The sequence below is a fragment of the Corvus cornix genome, chromosome 26 (assembly GCF_000738735.6).
Source record: "Corvus cornix cornix isolate S_Up_H32 chromosome 26, ASM73873v5, whole genome shotgun sequence".
Taxonomy (NCBI): domain Eukaryota; kingdom Metazoa; phylum Chordata; class Aves; order Passeriformes; family Corvidae; genus Corvus; species Corvus cornix.
Genome location: NC_046354.1, coordinates 3,643,225 through 3,659,711, shown reverse-complemented (window position 1 = coordinate 3,659,711; position 16,487 = coordinate 3,643,225). Strand labels below are relative to the sequence as shown.

Sequence of the window (16,487 nt, the reverse complement as noted above, 5' to 3'; positions counted from 1 at the left end):
TTAAGTTATGAGGGTAAGTAGAGTATTTTCAAATGGTAGCTACAATCTGCATGCAAATCTCTTTTTTTTTGTGGAACTCGGTAGTAACCACTGATCACATCAGCTCTAACCTGGAGTATTCTCAAACGCACAAACCCTTTCAGGTTCACTGGCCACCCTAGGCACTTATGCATTTTCACGTTGCTCTCAATTAGATTGTCTCATGGTTGACTTCCTTCTCACTTGCCTGCAGGTTCTTCAGGGTCTGGATTACTTGCATACAAAATGTCGAATCATTCACACAGATATAAAACCTGAGAACATCCTGCTGTGTGTGAATGACCAGTACATTCGCAGGCTGGCTGCAGAGGCAACAGAGTGGCAGAGATCTGGGGCTCCCCCACCGTCTGGCTCTGCAGGTGATTTGCCTTTTTTCTTTGTTTTTTCCTCTGAAAATTGATGCTATTTCCCCCACATACCCCTGTATCATCACTAAGAAAAACTTCCTGAGTACAGTGGAACAATAATGCAAGTAACCTTTGAAAAGCTGAGTGTAAATTGTGAAATTAGTCATGAATTGTAACTCAGGGATGACTGGGAAGGCATTTTGTGTAAGAAAACAAGAGGGAGGATAAATGCACACTGGCACCTGCTTTTAACAACAGCTGATCTGGCACTGGTGAAGTCAGTCTTATGTAGCACAACGTTGATGCACTCAGTATAGAACTGGAGTGAAAATGTGGCAAAATACTTCTCACATTTCCTTCTAAAGTTTATTGCCTTTCATTGCATGGTGCTGGAAATGCATTTGACGAGAGTTTCAACAAGATGATTTACCTGTTGTCCATTTGCAGAAGTCTGAAAAACTGCAACAGAAACAGCTTCCTTGGCATGCAAACACTCCTAAAGATCTGAGGGCAAATTTCCTTTTATTCCTTATGTTCCTCCTCAGAATATCCATCTGTAGCAATGTGTACTTTTCAAAAGCCACTGTAGTATGTATTGGAAGGCTCTGTCAGTCATAATTTTACAACGCCAACATTGAGCTGAACTGATCATGGCATATCTTAGCTTAAGGAAGCTCTCTGAAGTTTGGTATTTTAATGCTTTGATTTGCATTTTCATTTGGGTAGGATGCATAATACATGCAGTAAATGAAGCTACGTGACAGGAAGTTTAAGTCTTTGATATCAGTCAAGCAAGTCTCCTGTCTGAAAATTGAATAATATATTTGCTCATTTAATGTTTCTATCTTTTTTTTTAATTGCTGTGTTTTTGTAGAGAAATGAACCTTCAAAATCACATTTGCTGGTATCATTAAAATGTTGTTAACAAACCACGTAGGAGAAATGTACCTTAACATCAGAATGCAGTTGCAGCTTTTGCATATAGCCATACTGATTTACTGATCTTCCTTTCCCTTTCAGTGAGCACTGCACCACAGCCAAAACCAGTAAGTGTAATAGCTTTCATCTGTAAGTATGCATCTACTGATAGTATCTCCTGCATTGTTTCATAATCCAGTCAGCATTAAGAGAAAGCAATCTCATATCAGAAGAAAAAATGTGATTTGTGTTTGGCATAGGCATCAGGTTCAACGCTGTCTTGGACTTGTGAATAGTATTGGCTCATTTATCACCAGAACAAGGAGTCCTTGTGGTGATCTCAAGGTCTGTTCTGAAAGTGACTATTTTATGGAGTCTGAGATCCCTCACTTGGAGAATAATGTAGGTTTTTCAGGTCAGGGCAAAAATGCACTGATAAAAGCCTTAGACAAGTGGTTCAAAACCCAGAATAGCTGCTTTTTATCTGGGAGAGGAGCTGTCTCCAGCATTTTCATCACAGACTGCTTCCTCAGCTCTAAGATAAATTCAACCTTGGTGCATTTTAAATTTATTGAAGTATAAAATGTTAAGTCCAATTTCTCTGCTTGCTTCTGTGTAGGCTGACAAAATGTCAAAGAATAAGAAAAAGAAGTTGAAAAAGAAGCAGAAACGACAGGCTGAGTTGTTGGAGAAGCGAATGCAAGAGATAGAGGAAATGGAGAAGGAGGCAAACCCTGGGCAGACACAACCTGAAGAGGAGGAAGAAGCTCAGACCCCTCTGGAAATGCTCATAAAAGTCAGTCCGCCAGAGGAAAATGTCAGCAAAAAGCCAGGTATGGGCCTAAAGCATTGCCAACATGGAATGGACAGTGTTATCCATTTACTTGTAGGTATGAGGAGGGAGTACCTTTAGCAGAGGTGGCTGTTGTTGTTTCACCTGTTTGCATTGGGTTCTGTCCTTCTAATGAGACTGGGAAATCTCCTGTTACAAAATTAATGAATTACTGTGTTCAGTTACATTTAGACTGCCCCCTTGAACAGCTTCCACCTATTTATTAAGACATATTCTGCTACATTCTCATTTTCCCCCTCTTCCAGCACAAGCCCTTGGACAGGAGCAATCTAATCTCATGGAAAGCAGCGTGGAAAAACGTGCAAGAGAAATCAACTGCAACGGAGTGATCCCAGTGACGGACTTCACAAACTCTGGGAATGAAGGGTCTGTGCGACTTGAGGACGACCTTCACAATGCCAATGACTGTGGCAATCACCCTCACACACAGAAGGCTGAGAACTTCCATAGCTGTAATTACACTCAGCACAACAGTGACTCAGAGAACAGGCCTCAAGAAGCAATGTCGGACTCGTTTGTGCCCTTGGCCCCAGAGGATTCCATGGTGTGTCAGCCCACGTCCAACGAACAGCAGGCATTCAGTGAGCAGATGAACAATTTTCAGGAAAGTATCAGGACAGAGATCCCTTCAGAGGATGAGAATGAGAATAACAGCCCAACAGACAACAAAGGTATAAGAAGAACCTTGTAAGAAAGGGCTCCTCGATGTGGGAGATTCCTTTCCAACACTTCATCATATTAATAGAAATGTGCATTTTTTAGGCTGAAGTAATCAGAACCACCTGTTTGAGACTTTTCCTGCCAGGAGTAATTAACCTGACAATCACACTCCAAGACATTTGCTGTTTGTAGCTGCTAGTTGTAGTTGTGCTTCAGTTTTGACTTTTGAATGCATAAGTATTCCTACTTTTTAAAAACACCTGTACATTTGGTTTTCAGTGGAGGAACATTTCCTCTGTTGAATCAGGTGTTGCTTATGTGATATTCATTAAGTCTACAGATTGTCACTTGCTGTTAAATTAAGGGATTGGTACTATTCAGTGTGTTCTGACAGTTTGGTTCTTAATAGGGAGCAAAGATAACTTCTCTCAGTTACTCAAGATGGGTAAATGTTTTCCCAGAGCTGAAAATGCAGCCTGAAACAAAGCTTATACAGTGTAAGGAAAAAAAACCCCAACTTCTTTAATCCTTTTATTTGAATATGATTTTCTGCAGAGTGGAAAAAATGTGTCTTGTAGGCTTAGGAGAAAATAAGACATGACGTAGTGTACAGCAATTTAAACACATTCCAGGTGTGTGTATGTTAAAAATGTGAATTGGTAAAATTGTCCATTTTTGCCTCTTTGTGTCCATGCCAGGTGATACATGCTTGGAGAAGGAGGGTAAAACTACCATTTGTACTTATTTTAAAAAGTATTCCAGCATTTTCTTGCCAGAGTACCACTAGGAGAGTTATATGGATGAACAGTAACAAGAGAAATTTAGATTTTGAAACTTGAACTGCACTTTGCTGGATGCCTTTGCTAGGTTACTGACATCTTTTGCTTCTCATAGCCCTCTTCCAAATTTCCAGCTTTGAACTCTCCCAAATTTTAGCTTTAAAGGTACAGCTGGATGTCATTTAGTGACTTAATACTTTTACTCTCCATCGTGTGATTCAATTTTCCCAATATATCCTTTAACTCTTGTAATTGTTACAATAGTGACAATTTACAATTTACAATGATTGTTACAATAGTGAGTGATGGGTATGTCAGAAAGATGCTGTAACATGGGGACTCTTCCTTCAAAGATTTAGGAAGGCTTAAGGGGGGTTGTGAGGCTTGTTTTGTTTCTGGCAATGCCCTTATTTCAACAGGGTTTTTTTAAAATACACACAGGCTCTGCAAAAAATGCTGGGAAATAGTCATTCTTGCATATGCTCATTTATCCTTCTGCTTAATGACACCAGTTGGGTCTTAATGATGTTGTTGATAGTGCAGAGTGATGCTCATTTTTATACCCAAGCATCAGGGAGGGAGCAGTTCTGATCCATAAGAAAAACTTCCTGGCTGGGGAGAGATTGATAGGATTTGGGTGACAGATGGTGACACTGCTTATGTAGCTTTAATCAGCTGTTGTACACATTGCCTCTAGGAAAATCAGCTGCTGGGAATTTCCTTCTTAATCCTCTTGAGCCCAAGAATGCAGATAAGCTCAAAGTGAAGATAGCTGACCTAGGAAACGCCTGCTGGGTGGTAAGTTTAGTCTTTTCACATTGACTGTTTAAACCTGCAGATTCAGTCAGTTTGCCAAGATGGAAAATAATCTGTAAAGCAGATCCTTAGACCTGGCTGTGAAAGTTTGAAACTACGACAGGGAAAAAAGAGGGGGAAGCAAGGACACAAAGGAAGAAATGGTCCTCTAAACACGAAATTTCAGTCCATGCTTTGGGTGCCTCACGGGTATTGATTCCTTTTAATAGGGCTGTGACCCATGTCACATTACAGTGTGTAGAGTCTGCTCATGTGAAACTGCTGAAGGAGTTTGTAGCTCTCCTGGAGACTGAGAAAGTTGCAAACAATTGCTCTGATGTGCTGGTTTTGTAGCTTGTCAGACCATTTCAGTGCATTCACGAGCACATGAAAGAGACTCACACAATAAAGCTCCCAAGATTTATTCTTTGATGGTTGTGCTGTGCTGCTTTCAAATGTTTGACATTTCAAATAGAAGAACTGTCTCTTTTTACTTGGCTTCTAAAATGGCAAATTACTTCAGATCTGTTGGGAGGGATGAGTCTCAATTCAGAATTGCAGTCAGGCTTGCAGTGCCTGGCAAGGTGATTTCTCACATTGCTGTTGCTTATCTGCTTTAAGGTAGCTGGACCATGGCCTGTCTGCCAGGACTGGGTAGGAGATGCTGCAGAGTCTTTCTTTATTCGATTTTTGTGGCTTGCTTTCCTCTAAATTGCCGGACTGCTTCACTTGAGGAGGAGTATCTCATGTAGAGCATTTAAACAGCACTTGCAGGAATATAAGGAAATAGTTAACAAGGATGTAAAATGTAGCTGAAATGTAACAGCAATGAGCTTTGATCTACTCTGGCCTTCCAGGTTGTTGATTCTCCTCTTCTAAGCAGTCTTTAGCTGTTTAGTAAAACATTTCTTCTCTTTAGCACAAGCATTTCACTGAAGACATCCAGACAAGACAGTACCGGTCCCTGGAGGTGTTGATAGGGTCGGGGTACAACACCCCTGCTGACATCTGGAGCACAGCCTGCATGGTGAGTTCTGCCAGCTGGGGATGTTGCTCCTCTGTGCTCTGCCCTCTGAGCTGCTGGCAAGAAACCCTTACAAGTGTTCAGTCAACTCCCAGACTTGCTGAATAATATGTTTCCACACCAGAGTTGTTTTTTTATTTATCCTTTTTCTCCACATGTGGCTTTCCTTTTGAAAGTTTCATTGTCCAGCATCAGCAGATTTCAAGTATGATTGCACTTTGCCATCTTGCTCTTTGGAAAAACAAGACAACCAGGCAATTCTGGATGCAATATCTTTTTATATTAAAAAAGAAGCCTTTCTGTTGCATCTAGCATTGTTTCACAAGTGCCTTCAGTATAATTTTTAATTTTAATCATCCTCTGCAGGTTTGGAATCAATGTTTAAGCTGAGTAATGCTGAGATGAGGCTGAAGCTGTTCCTGTAACAGCTGGCAAATGTAGAATGTGGCAATGAAAAGAAATCAGTCAAGCCAGTTACTGCATGTGCCCCTTCTTTGTCTCCATTCTGTGTTTTCTACAAACCAAAGCTTGTTTTTTATAATTTAAGTTTGGAAAATATACATTTTTGCTGTCTTGGAAAATACGTTGGGATTTTGATGAATGTGGTAAAAGAAAATGCAGTAGGGTCATGTTTTCTCTGCAGAGCATGTGGCCAGAATTACACAGTGTGCCTGACTCAACTGTTTGGCACCAGCAGGTCATAAAGAAAACTGAGAATACAGAAGGTCAGAGTACAAGTGAAATATATAAAGGGTGAATGTATTACAGAATTTAGAAGTGGTGAGTTGAAATGAGTGCAGATGTTTTTCTCATTTAAAATGTGTTTTCGTCTCTACAGACAGATGTTCAGAGATTAACTGTTTGAAAAACAAATGAAAACTGGGGAGAGGGAAGAATCCCAAAAAACTCCAAGCAAACAAAACAAACTAAAAATATCCAACCCTAGAAACTATAGTTTGGACATGGTGTTATTTTTGCAAAACTCTGACGAGGAAGAGCAAAGGCTAAGCATGTGAAATACCTTAACTTCGTGGTTAGCTGGTGGTCCTGCACCCAAAATTCATCCTAGGTGTGCCTATGACGTTTTTAATGCAGTTTTTGAAGTGTTGCAAAGTCAGTGCACATTTTAGGCTGTAATGGAGTATTTAAGATTATAGCTGTTGACAGAGTTTTGCAGGTTATTCTTTCCCACTGCTTTGCTTCTGGCCCACAGAGATTTGCAGAGTCAACCTGCAGTACATCTTAAGAGTGTTTTGAAGTGCTTTAATGTGCTCATTTCTGTTTGTTTAGGCCTTTGAGTTGGCAACAGGGGACTATCTGTTCGAGCCTCACTCTGGGGAAGATTACTCACGAGATGAAGGTCTGTTTGTCTCCGCTTTTCCTTTTTAAAATGGGACTTGAAATCCAACGGTTGCCTCTTCAAAATGAGCCTTCTCTTACAAATTTACAATGCAAAAGCTCCTTGCAAAAAGATAATTTACCCAAATCAGCAGCAACTGTGCTCAAGCCTCTGCAGTAAAACACTGTGCAACAAAGTCCATGTTCTTGTTCTGGTGTTCTGCATTCCTCTTGCTGCTGGATTCTCTACCTTGTGTCTCAAACCGATTGTGCCTCAAATTGCCCATATCTGTTTTCCTCTTTCCTCTTGTCTTTGTTGCTGCTTAGTGTAATCTGGTTTCAGGTGCATTTCCAAAGTAATTTTTAAGGGATAATGTCTTTATCCTTATATCCCAGAGCATGAAAATAGCATAGAGATGTTTTGTGTGGATGAATCTCATTGTCTTTTTGTGTTTGGTTTTTTTTTTATTTTTCACATGCAGATCATATTGCATTGATCATAGAACTTCTGGGGAAAATACCTCGCAAGCTCATTTTGGCAGGAAAATATTCCAAGGAGTTTTTCACCAAAAAAGGTAAAAGGAAACAAAGCAAATATCACTTATCTCCTCATCCCTTGCCCCAAATACACAGGAGTATCTTGCTGGAAATGCCAGTTAGAAGTAGATGCCAGCAAAGATGTATCTTTAAGTCTTTCCTTTGTTTTATGAAATGCTTTATCAGTAAAACTGCAGCTAAATGTAAGGCATTCTTGTCTTACTCCTAAAAGTATCCTACACCCCAGTGCTCAGCATCTTGGTGTAGGTCAAAGGCAGCAGGTAGAAAAACAGCACAGTAGATGTTCTGTCAAACTTGATGTGGTTTTATTTAGCTGATCTCTGTCAGCTAGAGGTGAGGACTCACTTTTGAAGGCTTTTCTAGACAGCCTGACTCCATTTCTGGCATGCCAGGCACCTTAAATAGTGCCTGGCATCATGAGCCATGTTGCTCAGAACACAGATCATCATCATAAAAGTCCTGAGTACCCCAGAAATGTATTGAGTCAAAAAATTAGGTTTTGATCTAGTTTATTAATTCTTTTTATAAAAACAACCCCTTCTTTATTAGTAGTTTATTGATTTCTCAAACAGTGCTCCATGCATTGCATGTATTCCAGACTCAGTGGCACAGTTTATCTGTCATGTCAAGCAGCATAATTGGTAATTTAATGAAGTTAATATTTGCTGATAGGAGAGCTGAAATAGCAGGGGGTGAAAAAAGAACCCTTTGAGGAAGTACATTTCTATAACAGGCTTCTGAAGCAGATAGAAAAGGGAGTTTAATATAATTGACTTGTCCCTTCAGTGTGCCCTAGCACTTTTTATTTCCTTTGAACAGTCTCTTGAGCTCACTCGGTCATGTTTGGCTGTTCAGCCAATTTTATTGAGCTGCTCTGTTCCCCTGTCTTGCACTTAACCCGTTTGTCTTGGGGTTTCAGGTGATCTGAAGCACATCACCAAACTGAAGCCCTGGGGCCTTTTTGAAGTGTTGGTGGAAAAATACGAGTGGTCCCAAGATGAGGCAGCTGCATTCACAGACTTCTTACTCCCTATGCTGGAGCTGATCCCAGAGAAACGAGCTACAGCAGCAGAGTGTCTCAGGCACCCCTGGCTTAACTCCTAGAAGCTTCCAAGCAATGCCACAACATTATACTCTGGTTTACAGCATAGCCTACACACCCAGCTGCCCTTTCCCAGACCCAAATTTCTCCTTGTTCAGTTTCAGTGTGGAGTTCTTCCTTCAAGGCTTCCAAGATTTTAGATAAATCTAACCCGTTCTGCTGAATTTGTTTGTGTGACTTAATGGGGACTCTCCTCAGCCAGTGGGCATCATCCATGTTTTTGCCTTGATTGGGCTTCACCAAAGACTAATTAACTAGAATCAGAGATTTTTCCTCAGTCTCCTCACTGTTAGGCACTGTGTGTGACAGATGTGAGCTCACCCGTGCTCAGATATCTCCCTTAGCTAAATTCCAACCCTCCTGTCTTCCTGTGAAGATCTCACTGACTCAGGAGTCAATTTTCCCACTGTTGATCCAGTAGCTACTGATGGGGTGAGATGTAACAGTTGGCATCAAGGTGGTGCCAGATTCTTGTTAGAGCAAAGACCTTGAAATCTGCCATCACTCTCTAAGTGTCTACTGTTTTCTTTGCTTTCCAGTCACAACTTTTATTTAGTACTGCTTTTGAAAGAGCTTTTTAAACCTAGGTTTTAGTATCCTTTATTTCTTCCTCCAAAGTGCCCTGTCCATTTACTTTTTCTCCTTCCCTGTGCCCTTGATAGTCAGAATAGTTTCTGGACTTGGTGACGTTTTCTACTTCAATGCCTGTGACTTAAAGGTGACAAGCAAAATAAGCAAAAGCTGGAACTGACTAAACGCACAACCCTCAGCCAACAGATGGGTGCACCCTCAGCCTGCAGAGAGAGCCTTGTTGCAGGCAACTCTTAACATGATAGCGAGCCATAAGTTTTTGGGGTTTTTTATCCCTTACTGGCACTTTTTTGCCTTGCTTGAGGTGGTATTCATGAGAGATTGGCTTTCACTGATGCAGTCTGCTGTGATTTTTCATTTTTTGACCATTCACTTTTTTTCCAAGGAAAGGGTTGCAGCGCCTGTATCACAGCCAAGCTGCAGCTGTGGACTTTGAAAATCAACACTTGAAGTTCCAGTGTAAAGATTTCTTTTAATTTGCTTCAGGTGCAGGCCTTCAGAAATAACTTCCCAGGATGGGACTGCCTTTTATTTTCTGGGCCATTAGCACAAGAAGAGAGCTAGCAGAAGTGGAAGAGAACTGACTTTTCCACGTAGATACTGGATTAGAAGCTGTTTCTAGAGTTACCCCAAATAAAAAAATGTTCTATGGGATTTCTATGTAAGCTTCTCAGAGGGGGTTTGGACATAATGGGTTAATTTTAATTAAAAGTTAAATCACTGTGGCATTTGATAGTTCTATGATGGCTTCTTCTAGACTTACCCATCCTGTTACAGATTCAGTGCATCCCACTCTTCTCTAAGCAAGATTTGGCAACGTTGAGACTTCAGAGACACTTCCTTACTCTGGACCAAACAGGCCTTTGGATTTGTGGTGGTCTGCAGAGGATAGAAGTTGCTGGAGACCGTGCAGATGCTATCCAAGACAATTTCCATTGCCAAAGCTGCCAAGACCACTGTTATGTGTCCCTTCTGTGTCTGTGTTTGGGAACTGTGGTTTGTAAGGATCATTCACTCACAAACGGGGCCATTTAATCCACTTGAACAGAGTTTCTCCACTTCAGAGCCCAATTTGGCTTATTTATGCAAATCATGCTGCATGTTCCTTTAGTGGTAGATCAGGTTCTCTATGCATATCATAAAAAAAAGAAAGGCAGGTACCATACCAAAAAATGTTTTTAACTGCTGAATTGACCTTTTCTTTTGGTCTTTTCCTTTCATCCGGCATTTTCCAGTTGTGGGTCACTTCTGTATCTGTTGCAGGAGGACTGCAGACAGTACTGGGTTCCAACTTTCTGTGAAGATACATTGGCAGGGCAAACAATTCCTGCAGTCTTGAAAGCTCACCCGGTCCTGCCTACTTGAGACTGGCTGATGAAGGAACATTTCCCAGAAGAGGCCTGCACTCTTTGACTCTTGAGAGCTCCTGCCCATCCTTCCTTCCCTTCCCTCTGCTAGCCCTGACTGGAGGAGGGGTTTTTTTACCATGATAGCCAAGGCTAGAGCCAGCTTGTGAGTTGAAGACCTGCAGAAGCAGCTGTCATGATTCAGTCTTGTACCGTCCGCTCGTTCACTAGGGCTTTGTTCCATTTCCAAATTGCCACGAAGTGCTCACACTAAAGGATTTGTACTTGCTGTGTCAGTCTAAAACCTGAAGGAAAATACATTTTTATTCTTTCTACTTGGGTGCTTTGTCTTTTTTTTTTTTTTTCCCCTTTGTGAAAGCCCTACAATAAACAGATTATTTAATAACTGAGCCCTAGTCTTCATACGTTCCCCTTATAATTCTGAGTCAGGGGCTCAGGGATGGAATTTATTCCACTAGTGAGCACACAGTTTTCGTTTCCAGAATGAGGTAGGTAAAGATTTTGTTGCTGGTATTGTGATCCATTTTAAAAAGGGGAGAAGAGCAAAAAATAGGACAACTCTGCTGGAATTTTTCCATTCTAAAATATGTTTTTCTTCAAATCTGTCATACGTCTGCTGCCTTATCTAGCCAAAAGTCTCAATAAAACCTTCCCAAACACTTTTTTTAGAGGAAAGCCTAAAACTGGAAGGTATTTGTTAGAACTGAACTGAATTGACTGCTGCAGGAACCAGTAATTTACAGCAAGTAAAAATGAAAATTATAATGGAGGCTGATTTTGGGTCCTGACCAGGTAAGAGCTGCTTTGTCCTCTGCAGAAATGGGCTGTGCCAAGGGCTGCCATGGATGGGTGTTGGATGGGAGAGATGATGGGTAAATCAGATGAACTGGGTGATGCAGGGAGTTGATGCTGACTGGAACCTGCTGCTGTGCTTTGCGGGTGCTGTTCCAGGCCTGCTGCAGCCCAGCATGCTGGTTTCTGGTTTTGTTGTTTGGTTTTCTTTTTTTCCCAGAAAAGTGCCCTTTTCCAGAGGTTGTGTTTGGTTATAGTTGCCCAGAGCAGGAAAGTGATTCATGGCTGAGCTGGGAATTGGCCTGTCATGGTATTTTTCCAGTAAAAGAGCAGCCTGGGACATGGTAGATGTTTTCCTCTGCCCTCAGGAGACGAGTACAAAATCCAAAACACTGATGTTTTGGTGGTGGTTTTTTTAATTCATAAGTAATTTCCTCGAAAGAAGGTGTACAAACCCTCCAAAAGCAGAAAATTGCCATCCTTCCCCTCTTGTCCCTCTTGCGGATGGACTCAGAAAAACTCTTATGTCCATTTTGGGCTCTTCCAACCAAATAAGCTCTACAAGAGCTGTGAGCCAAGAGCAGCCCCATGGGTGAGGAAAACAGCTGCAGAAAATCCACAGAATTTGGTAAGTTTAGGCTTCCTAGAAGAGTCACTTCAAAGAAAAGGGCTGATGGAAGAAGAGCTCTGGATGTCCCTGGGAACAGAAAGAGTAAGTCAGCTGTTGGGAGATGGAGTATGGCTTCAAATTTTATGCTTGTTTTGTTTTACACAAGGCTTTGTGCTTTCCCAGTTTTGGGAGGCAAAGCAAAGACTATTTCCTCTAACCACAAATAAAAACAATGTGACTCCAGCACCAAAATCAGCTGTCAGTCCCTTGGTAATCAGAATACAACAGTGACATCGTGGATGCTGGGAATATGAAAAATCTGTGTGGGTTATCACTTACGTGGTGGTCGGCTCTGTCAGTCGTTTCCCTCTTCTGTAAAAACAGAAAGAGAATTGCAGAGTTAATATGTAAACCAGAAAGCATTGGGTGTGTTTTGCAGGTTTGTTTTCAAAAAGGAATATGTTTAAAACAGGATGAGGAGAAAGCCCCAGAGGCTTGGGAAAGGTAATCTGGGTGAATTTGGGCTCCTGCCTTGTTCTCCATCAATTTTCTGCCTGCTCCATCCCTACATAGCAGTGTGTGACTGTGGCAGGGAGGAAGCCACCCACCATCCACCCAAACGACAGCAGTGACCTGTGGGGCTGAAACGCTGCAGTCGGAGTGTTCTCTCTGCACTCACCTTTCTCCTCCACCTTGAAATCCGAGGGGAGGAGGTTGTCCTGCCGGTTGCCCAGCACAAAGGCCAGGAAGGAGAGGATGAGGGCGTCGAGGATGCCGATGATGCACAGGATGTAGGCCCAGCGCACGGTGCAGGCGCCCAGCGTGTATTTGTCTGTTTTGTCCCCACACATTCGCCTCACCTCGCTCGAGTCCCAGCCGTCGGGGTAGATCAGGCAGCCGATCATCAGCCCGGTAGCTGCAGGGAGAGGGGGACATTAGTGCCCACCAGCTGCTGCTGAGCTGATACTGATGCCTAAGATTTTTAGCTTTTTATGTTTTTTATATATTTGTAGCTTTGTAGATTGCTAAGCATGGCTGTAGCTTCTACTATTGCTCCTTTCTTTACTACCTTTAGGAATAATAAGCTAACCTTATAAACACATTCCTAAAAATGGTTTAGTCTTATTCCAAGAAGAGAACCAGCTACAATGACATTCTGTTTTCCAACCAGAACCTGGAGCAGACATAACAGAAGTGGGGCAAAAGAAACCTCTAGACTGCTTCCAGTGGGTCAGTGTGGGGTCTGTAGCTCAGACCCAGGAAGCCCTGACCGGTCCGGAGAGATGGTCCTGTAAGGAACCGTCTCCCAGGGCCCGTGCAGCTTTCCCTCGGCCACTGGAGTGCCTTTGCAGAGAGGTGCCTGTTTCAGCAAGCTAACAGCTCTTGAGTGATTTTCAGCTAGTGATTTCAGCTCTTGCTCTGTGAGGCAATCTCCAGGCCAGAGCAGGAAAGAGAGACGAGAGGCCCGTGTGGCATTCCTGCATAGGTGGCTTTATTGTCCTGCACCCGCAAAAGGTGACCAGTGAGAGGCTCGCTCTCCCGACTGAGCTAGCCAGGCTTCTTTCTTGGGGATACAGAGGTGGGTGTGAGAGGGTAAAAGCCAATGGGTTACAAAGGATCTACATAGGGTCTCCCAGAGGATCGTGGTTCTGTGTTGTCTCTCGCCATAACCGAAAGTGCTGCCTTTTCCAAGGGGATTCTGCTGGGAGGTTGTACAATCTCTTTATCAGCAGGCCTCCCTCCAGGGCAGGGGCTGGGCATACCCCACAGCTCAGGACCCCAGGAATTATTACCTAACCAACTAACCTTTTAATTGGACAGTATATGATAAGTATACTAATTGATTAACCTTATAAAAATTACAATTACTGTACCATGTGTGATTTTTGTTGTGTACCTGAAGGCTTTCAACGAAAGGCTTGCTTTTATATTCACTCCAGTTGGAAAGATCTATGCTGTTTTCCAGGCATCAATACTGAAGAGGAGAGAGCAGCTGGAGGAGCAAACATCATGCTACAAACACACCAGGTACCACAGACTCGTCCCTTGAAAGGCCCTGTGGTTGCTCATTCCCGTGGGCTCGGCTCCACAGGCAGGGAGGAGCAGGATCCAGGCTGTGCTGCCTCCCCACAGTCAAGGACGTGCTGTACCAGCATCCCTCATCACGGCGTTGCCTGGGCAACATCTCTCCTGCCTCTGCACGGAGCTCTGGCTGTGTCACTCCAAGGAAATACTTTCTCCAAACAAAACTGCAGTGGGTTTAGTCTGTGCAAGATGGAGAACCTGGGTAGAGCCTTGCAGCCAATTCCAGCTTAGGGTTTGCTAAGGTAGAGCTGCCATCAACATCAGCTTTGCAGGCAGATTAATTCTGCTTGTTCAGCTGTGGTGGTTCCAGCACCAGCTCCTCCTGTGACTACTCTCAGAGCTCACACACAACCTTGAGAGCTGCTCCAGCCTGGCCACGGGGTCCCCAGCACCTCACCTTTGCAGCTTTGCCATGGCACCTGCAACAACCTCGGTGCCAGCAGGTTGCTGAAGGGTGGCTCATGCCCCAAAATCTCTGAAGTGCCTTTTTGCCCCCCTCAAAGAAATTGTATTTACTGGACAAGAACAATGCCCAGGCTTGGGATGAGTTCATCTGCAAGGTTCTGGGACGTGATTAAGAAAAACTCTTTGCATCCTCCATTCTTACATTGCTGCAGAGCATGGAAGTAACTGGTGCAGATGTGAGGCAGTCCCTGACTCCTCTCACACAAGAAATAACCCCATGGTGGGAGCTCTGGACAAGCAGATGTTTGTCCCTCCCCTCGTGGACATCTGCAGCTTCCTGAAATGCACCCTGCCTCACACCACTGCCTCTTCTCTGCCACAGGGTGCTCAGTAAACCAGAAACCCCGTTCAGGGCAGCTGTCTTGTCCTTTGCCAATGTTCTCTTTTTCCTTGGCTTGGGGACAAGCAAGCAGCAAGGCGCACAGGCAGCGTCCTTGGTCTGCAGAGAGGATTCCTCTTAATGGAAACGCAGTTGGTTTATTCTGTATTTAATTAATCTTCCCTGTAACTAACCAAGAGGAGTTACACAGAGAAATGGGGAAGCGGGAAAGAAATAATTTCTGTGAAAATGCACCTGGTGCAGAGCAAAGGCCAGGAAATTGATCCTCTCTTAGCCTGCCCACTTTTTAAAATAATTCCTAAAATGCAGCAGTACCTGTCCATCTGGCCAGAACTGCCTGTGACCATTTCCTCTTCCCCCATTCGGAACAACAACAACAACAAAAGTAAAAACCCCAACTACCACAGCAAAGCCTTTCCCTGCTCCAGCTCCCCAGGAGGCTGAGCTGCCCCAAGCTTCTTATCTAAATCTTTGCTTGAGCTCGATTCTTTAGCTGGGAACTGAAGAAACCCCGATGCCACCTCCCACGGGGTGTCAGTGGGGGCTGTGGCCAGGGCTGGCATGAATGATTCAGGAGCAGCAAAGCGCTGGGTTGCCTTTCAGCTGAGGCTCTGATCAAACACGGGAGTTGGGTTACCAGGTGTCTCAAGTGCCTTGGGAGAGAGATGAGGAAGGCTGGAGATCCACCGGGATGAGCAGAAAAGTAATAAAATGGGAGTGGTGGTACCAAATCAGTCAGTCAGTCCCCTCCTCGTGTTTCATCTTCCTCGTCTATAACTCCCTGAGCTCAGGGAGTTACTACACTGGCCCAGCAAACGTCATCACCGTCTCCCTGCTTAATTCCTGCAGGATTCCAGACACAGCAGAGCGCTCTCTGTCCTGGGTTTTTTGTTGTTTTTTTTTTTTGGTGTTCTCGAACTGATCCTCTGAAGCCTCCCTGCGGCTGAGCAGGAGCAGTGGCACTGGGAGAAGTGGGGTAAGTGGGGCCACGAGGTTTGGCGGCAGCAGCAGCACCCGGGGAAGCATCACCCGACATGCGGTGAGTTTGCTGCGTCTCAGCTGCTCTGAAGGAGTCTTTTACTAAAAACTCCCCACTGGTAACCAGTAAGGAGGAGCAAAGGGCATGGAGGTGACACTGGTGTCTCTTAACTGGCCACCCCACCCCCCCAGCAGAGTCGAGGGCAGAAAGGGAAAAGGATCGGCTCACGGGCAGCCCCCCCCGCGCCCCGTGCATCTCCCCAGCGCTGCTCACCCGCTGCCAGCTGCATCCAGGCACAGACTTTGTAGACGGTGGCTGCGTTGCAGAAGAAGAAGAGGCTGAAGCAGAGGATGGTGCCGATGATGAGGAAGGTGGAGATGCCTACGAAGAACATGGCAGTTTTGAAGGCACTGGAGGGGATGGTGCCGAAGTCCAGGGGGCTGCCCTTGCAGATGAGCTCACCGGTGAGCGCGTTGCCGATGCAGTAGGAGAAGAGGCCGAAGTAGCCGGCCTGCGGCGTGTCGATGCTGTCGCCGATCCAGTAGGGCTGGATGAAGGTCACCACCATCAGGATGGAGAAGCAGAGCGTGAAGAGGGCCCAGAGCACCCCCATGGCCCGCGCATTCCGCACGTAGTTGGTGTGGTAGATCCGGGCCGCCTCCTGCGCCGGCAGCAGCTTGGACATGGCGGGGGCAGCGGCCCCGGCCCCGCTCCGGCCCCGGCCCCGCTCCCGGGGTGCCCGCTCCGGCCCCGCTCCGGCCCCGGCCCCGCTCCGGCCCCGCCCGGCGGCCGCGGGGGCGGTGGGAGGCTCCGGCACCGGCTCCGGCACCGGGACCGCCCCGGGG

The 16,487-nt window shown here is 44.6% G+C and overlaps 2 protein-coding genes across 4 annotated transcripts in view; one reads left to right on the top strand and one right to left on the bottom strand.

Moving 5' to 3' along the window:
• The window catches only part of SRPK1 (SRSF protein kinase 1), a 25,415-nt gene extending 15,678 nt beyond the window's left edge, over nucleotides 1-9,737 (top strand). For both annotated transcript variants that reach the window (XM_039565532.1, XM_010404416.4), the window contains 9 exons: nucleotides 233-398; nucleotides 1,407-1,432; nucleotides 1,924-2,137; nucleotides 2,403-2,828; nucleotides 4,294-4,394; nucleotides 5,311-5,418; nucleotides 6,706-6,775; nucleotides 7,236-7,328; nucleotides 8,231-9,737. In XM_039565532.1, the coding sequence (XP_039421466.1) occupies nucleotides 233-398; nucleotides 1,407-1,432; nucleotides 1,924-2,137; nucleotides 2,403-2,828; nucleotides 4,294-4,394; nucleotides 5,311-5,418; nucleotides 6,706-6,775; nucleotides 7,236-7,328; nucleotides 8,231-8,415 (1,389 nt within the window). In that variant the 3' untranslated portion in view covers nucleotides 8,416-9,737. The remainder of the gene's footprint in view (nucleotides 1-232; nucleotides 399-1,406; nucleotides 1,433-1,923; nucleotides 2,138-2,402; nucleotides 2,829-4,293; nucleotides 4,395-5,310; nucleotides 5,419-6,705; nucleotides 6,776-7,235; nucleotides 7,329-8,230) is intronic.
• Nucleotides 7,804-16,487, bottom strand: LHFPL5 (LHFPL tetraspan subfamily member 5). Of its 2 annotated transcripts, XM_010404417.3 has the most exons (5): nucleotides 16,105-16,396; nucleotides 15,916-16,023; nucleotides 12,453-12,689; nucleotides 12,113-12,145; nucleotides 7,804-11,860 (listed from the first exon to the last, which is right to left on the bottom strand). In XM_010404417.3, exons 1-4 carry the CDS (start codon nucleotides 16,325-16,327, stop codon nucleotides 12,129-12,131), a joined length of 585 nt encoding a protein of 194 aa, XP_010402719.2. In that variant the 5' UTR covers nucleotides 16,328-16,396; the 3' UTR covers nucleotides 7,804-11,860; nucleotides 12,113-12,128. The 2 variants fall into 2 exon arrangements, with proteins under 2 accessions (XP_010402719.2, XP_039421481.1); XM_039565547.1 differs by having other exon boundaries at nucleotides 15,916-16,487.

What these genes read in the sequence shown, in the direction of transcription:
- LHFPL5 (XM_039565547.1), bottom strand. Translation starts at nt 16,327, where the DNA reads ATGTCCAAGCTGCTGCCGGCGCAGGAGGCGGCCCGGATCTACCACACC. An exon ending in CTGGATGCAGCTGGCAGCGG is followed by an intron (nt 12,690 to 15,915) that starts GTGAGCAGCGCT and finishes CTCTCCCTGCAG; the next exon opens with CTACCGGGCTGATGATCGGC.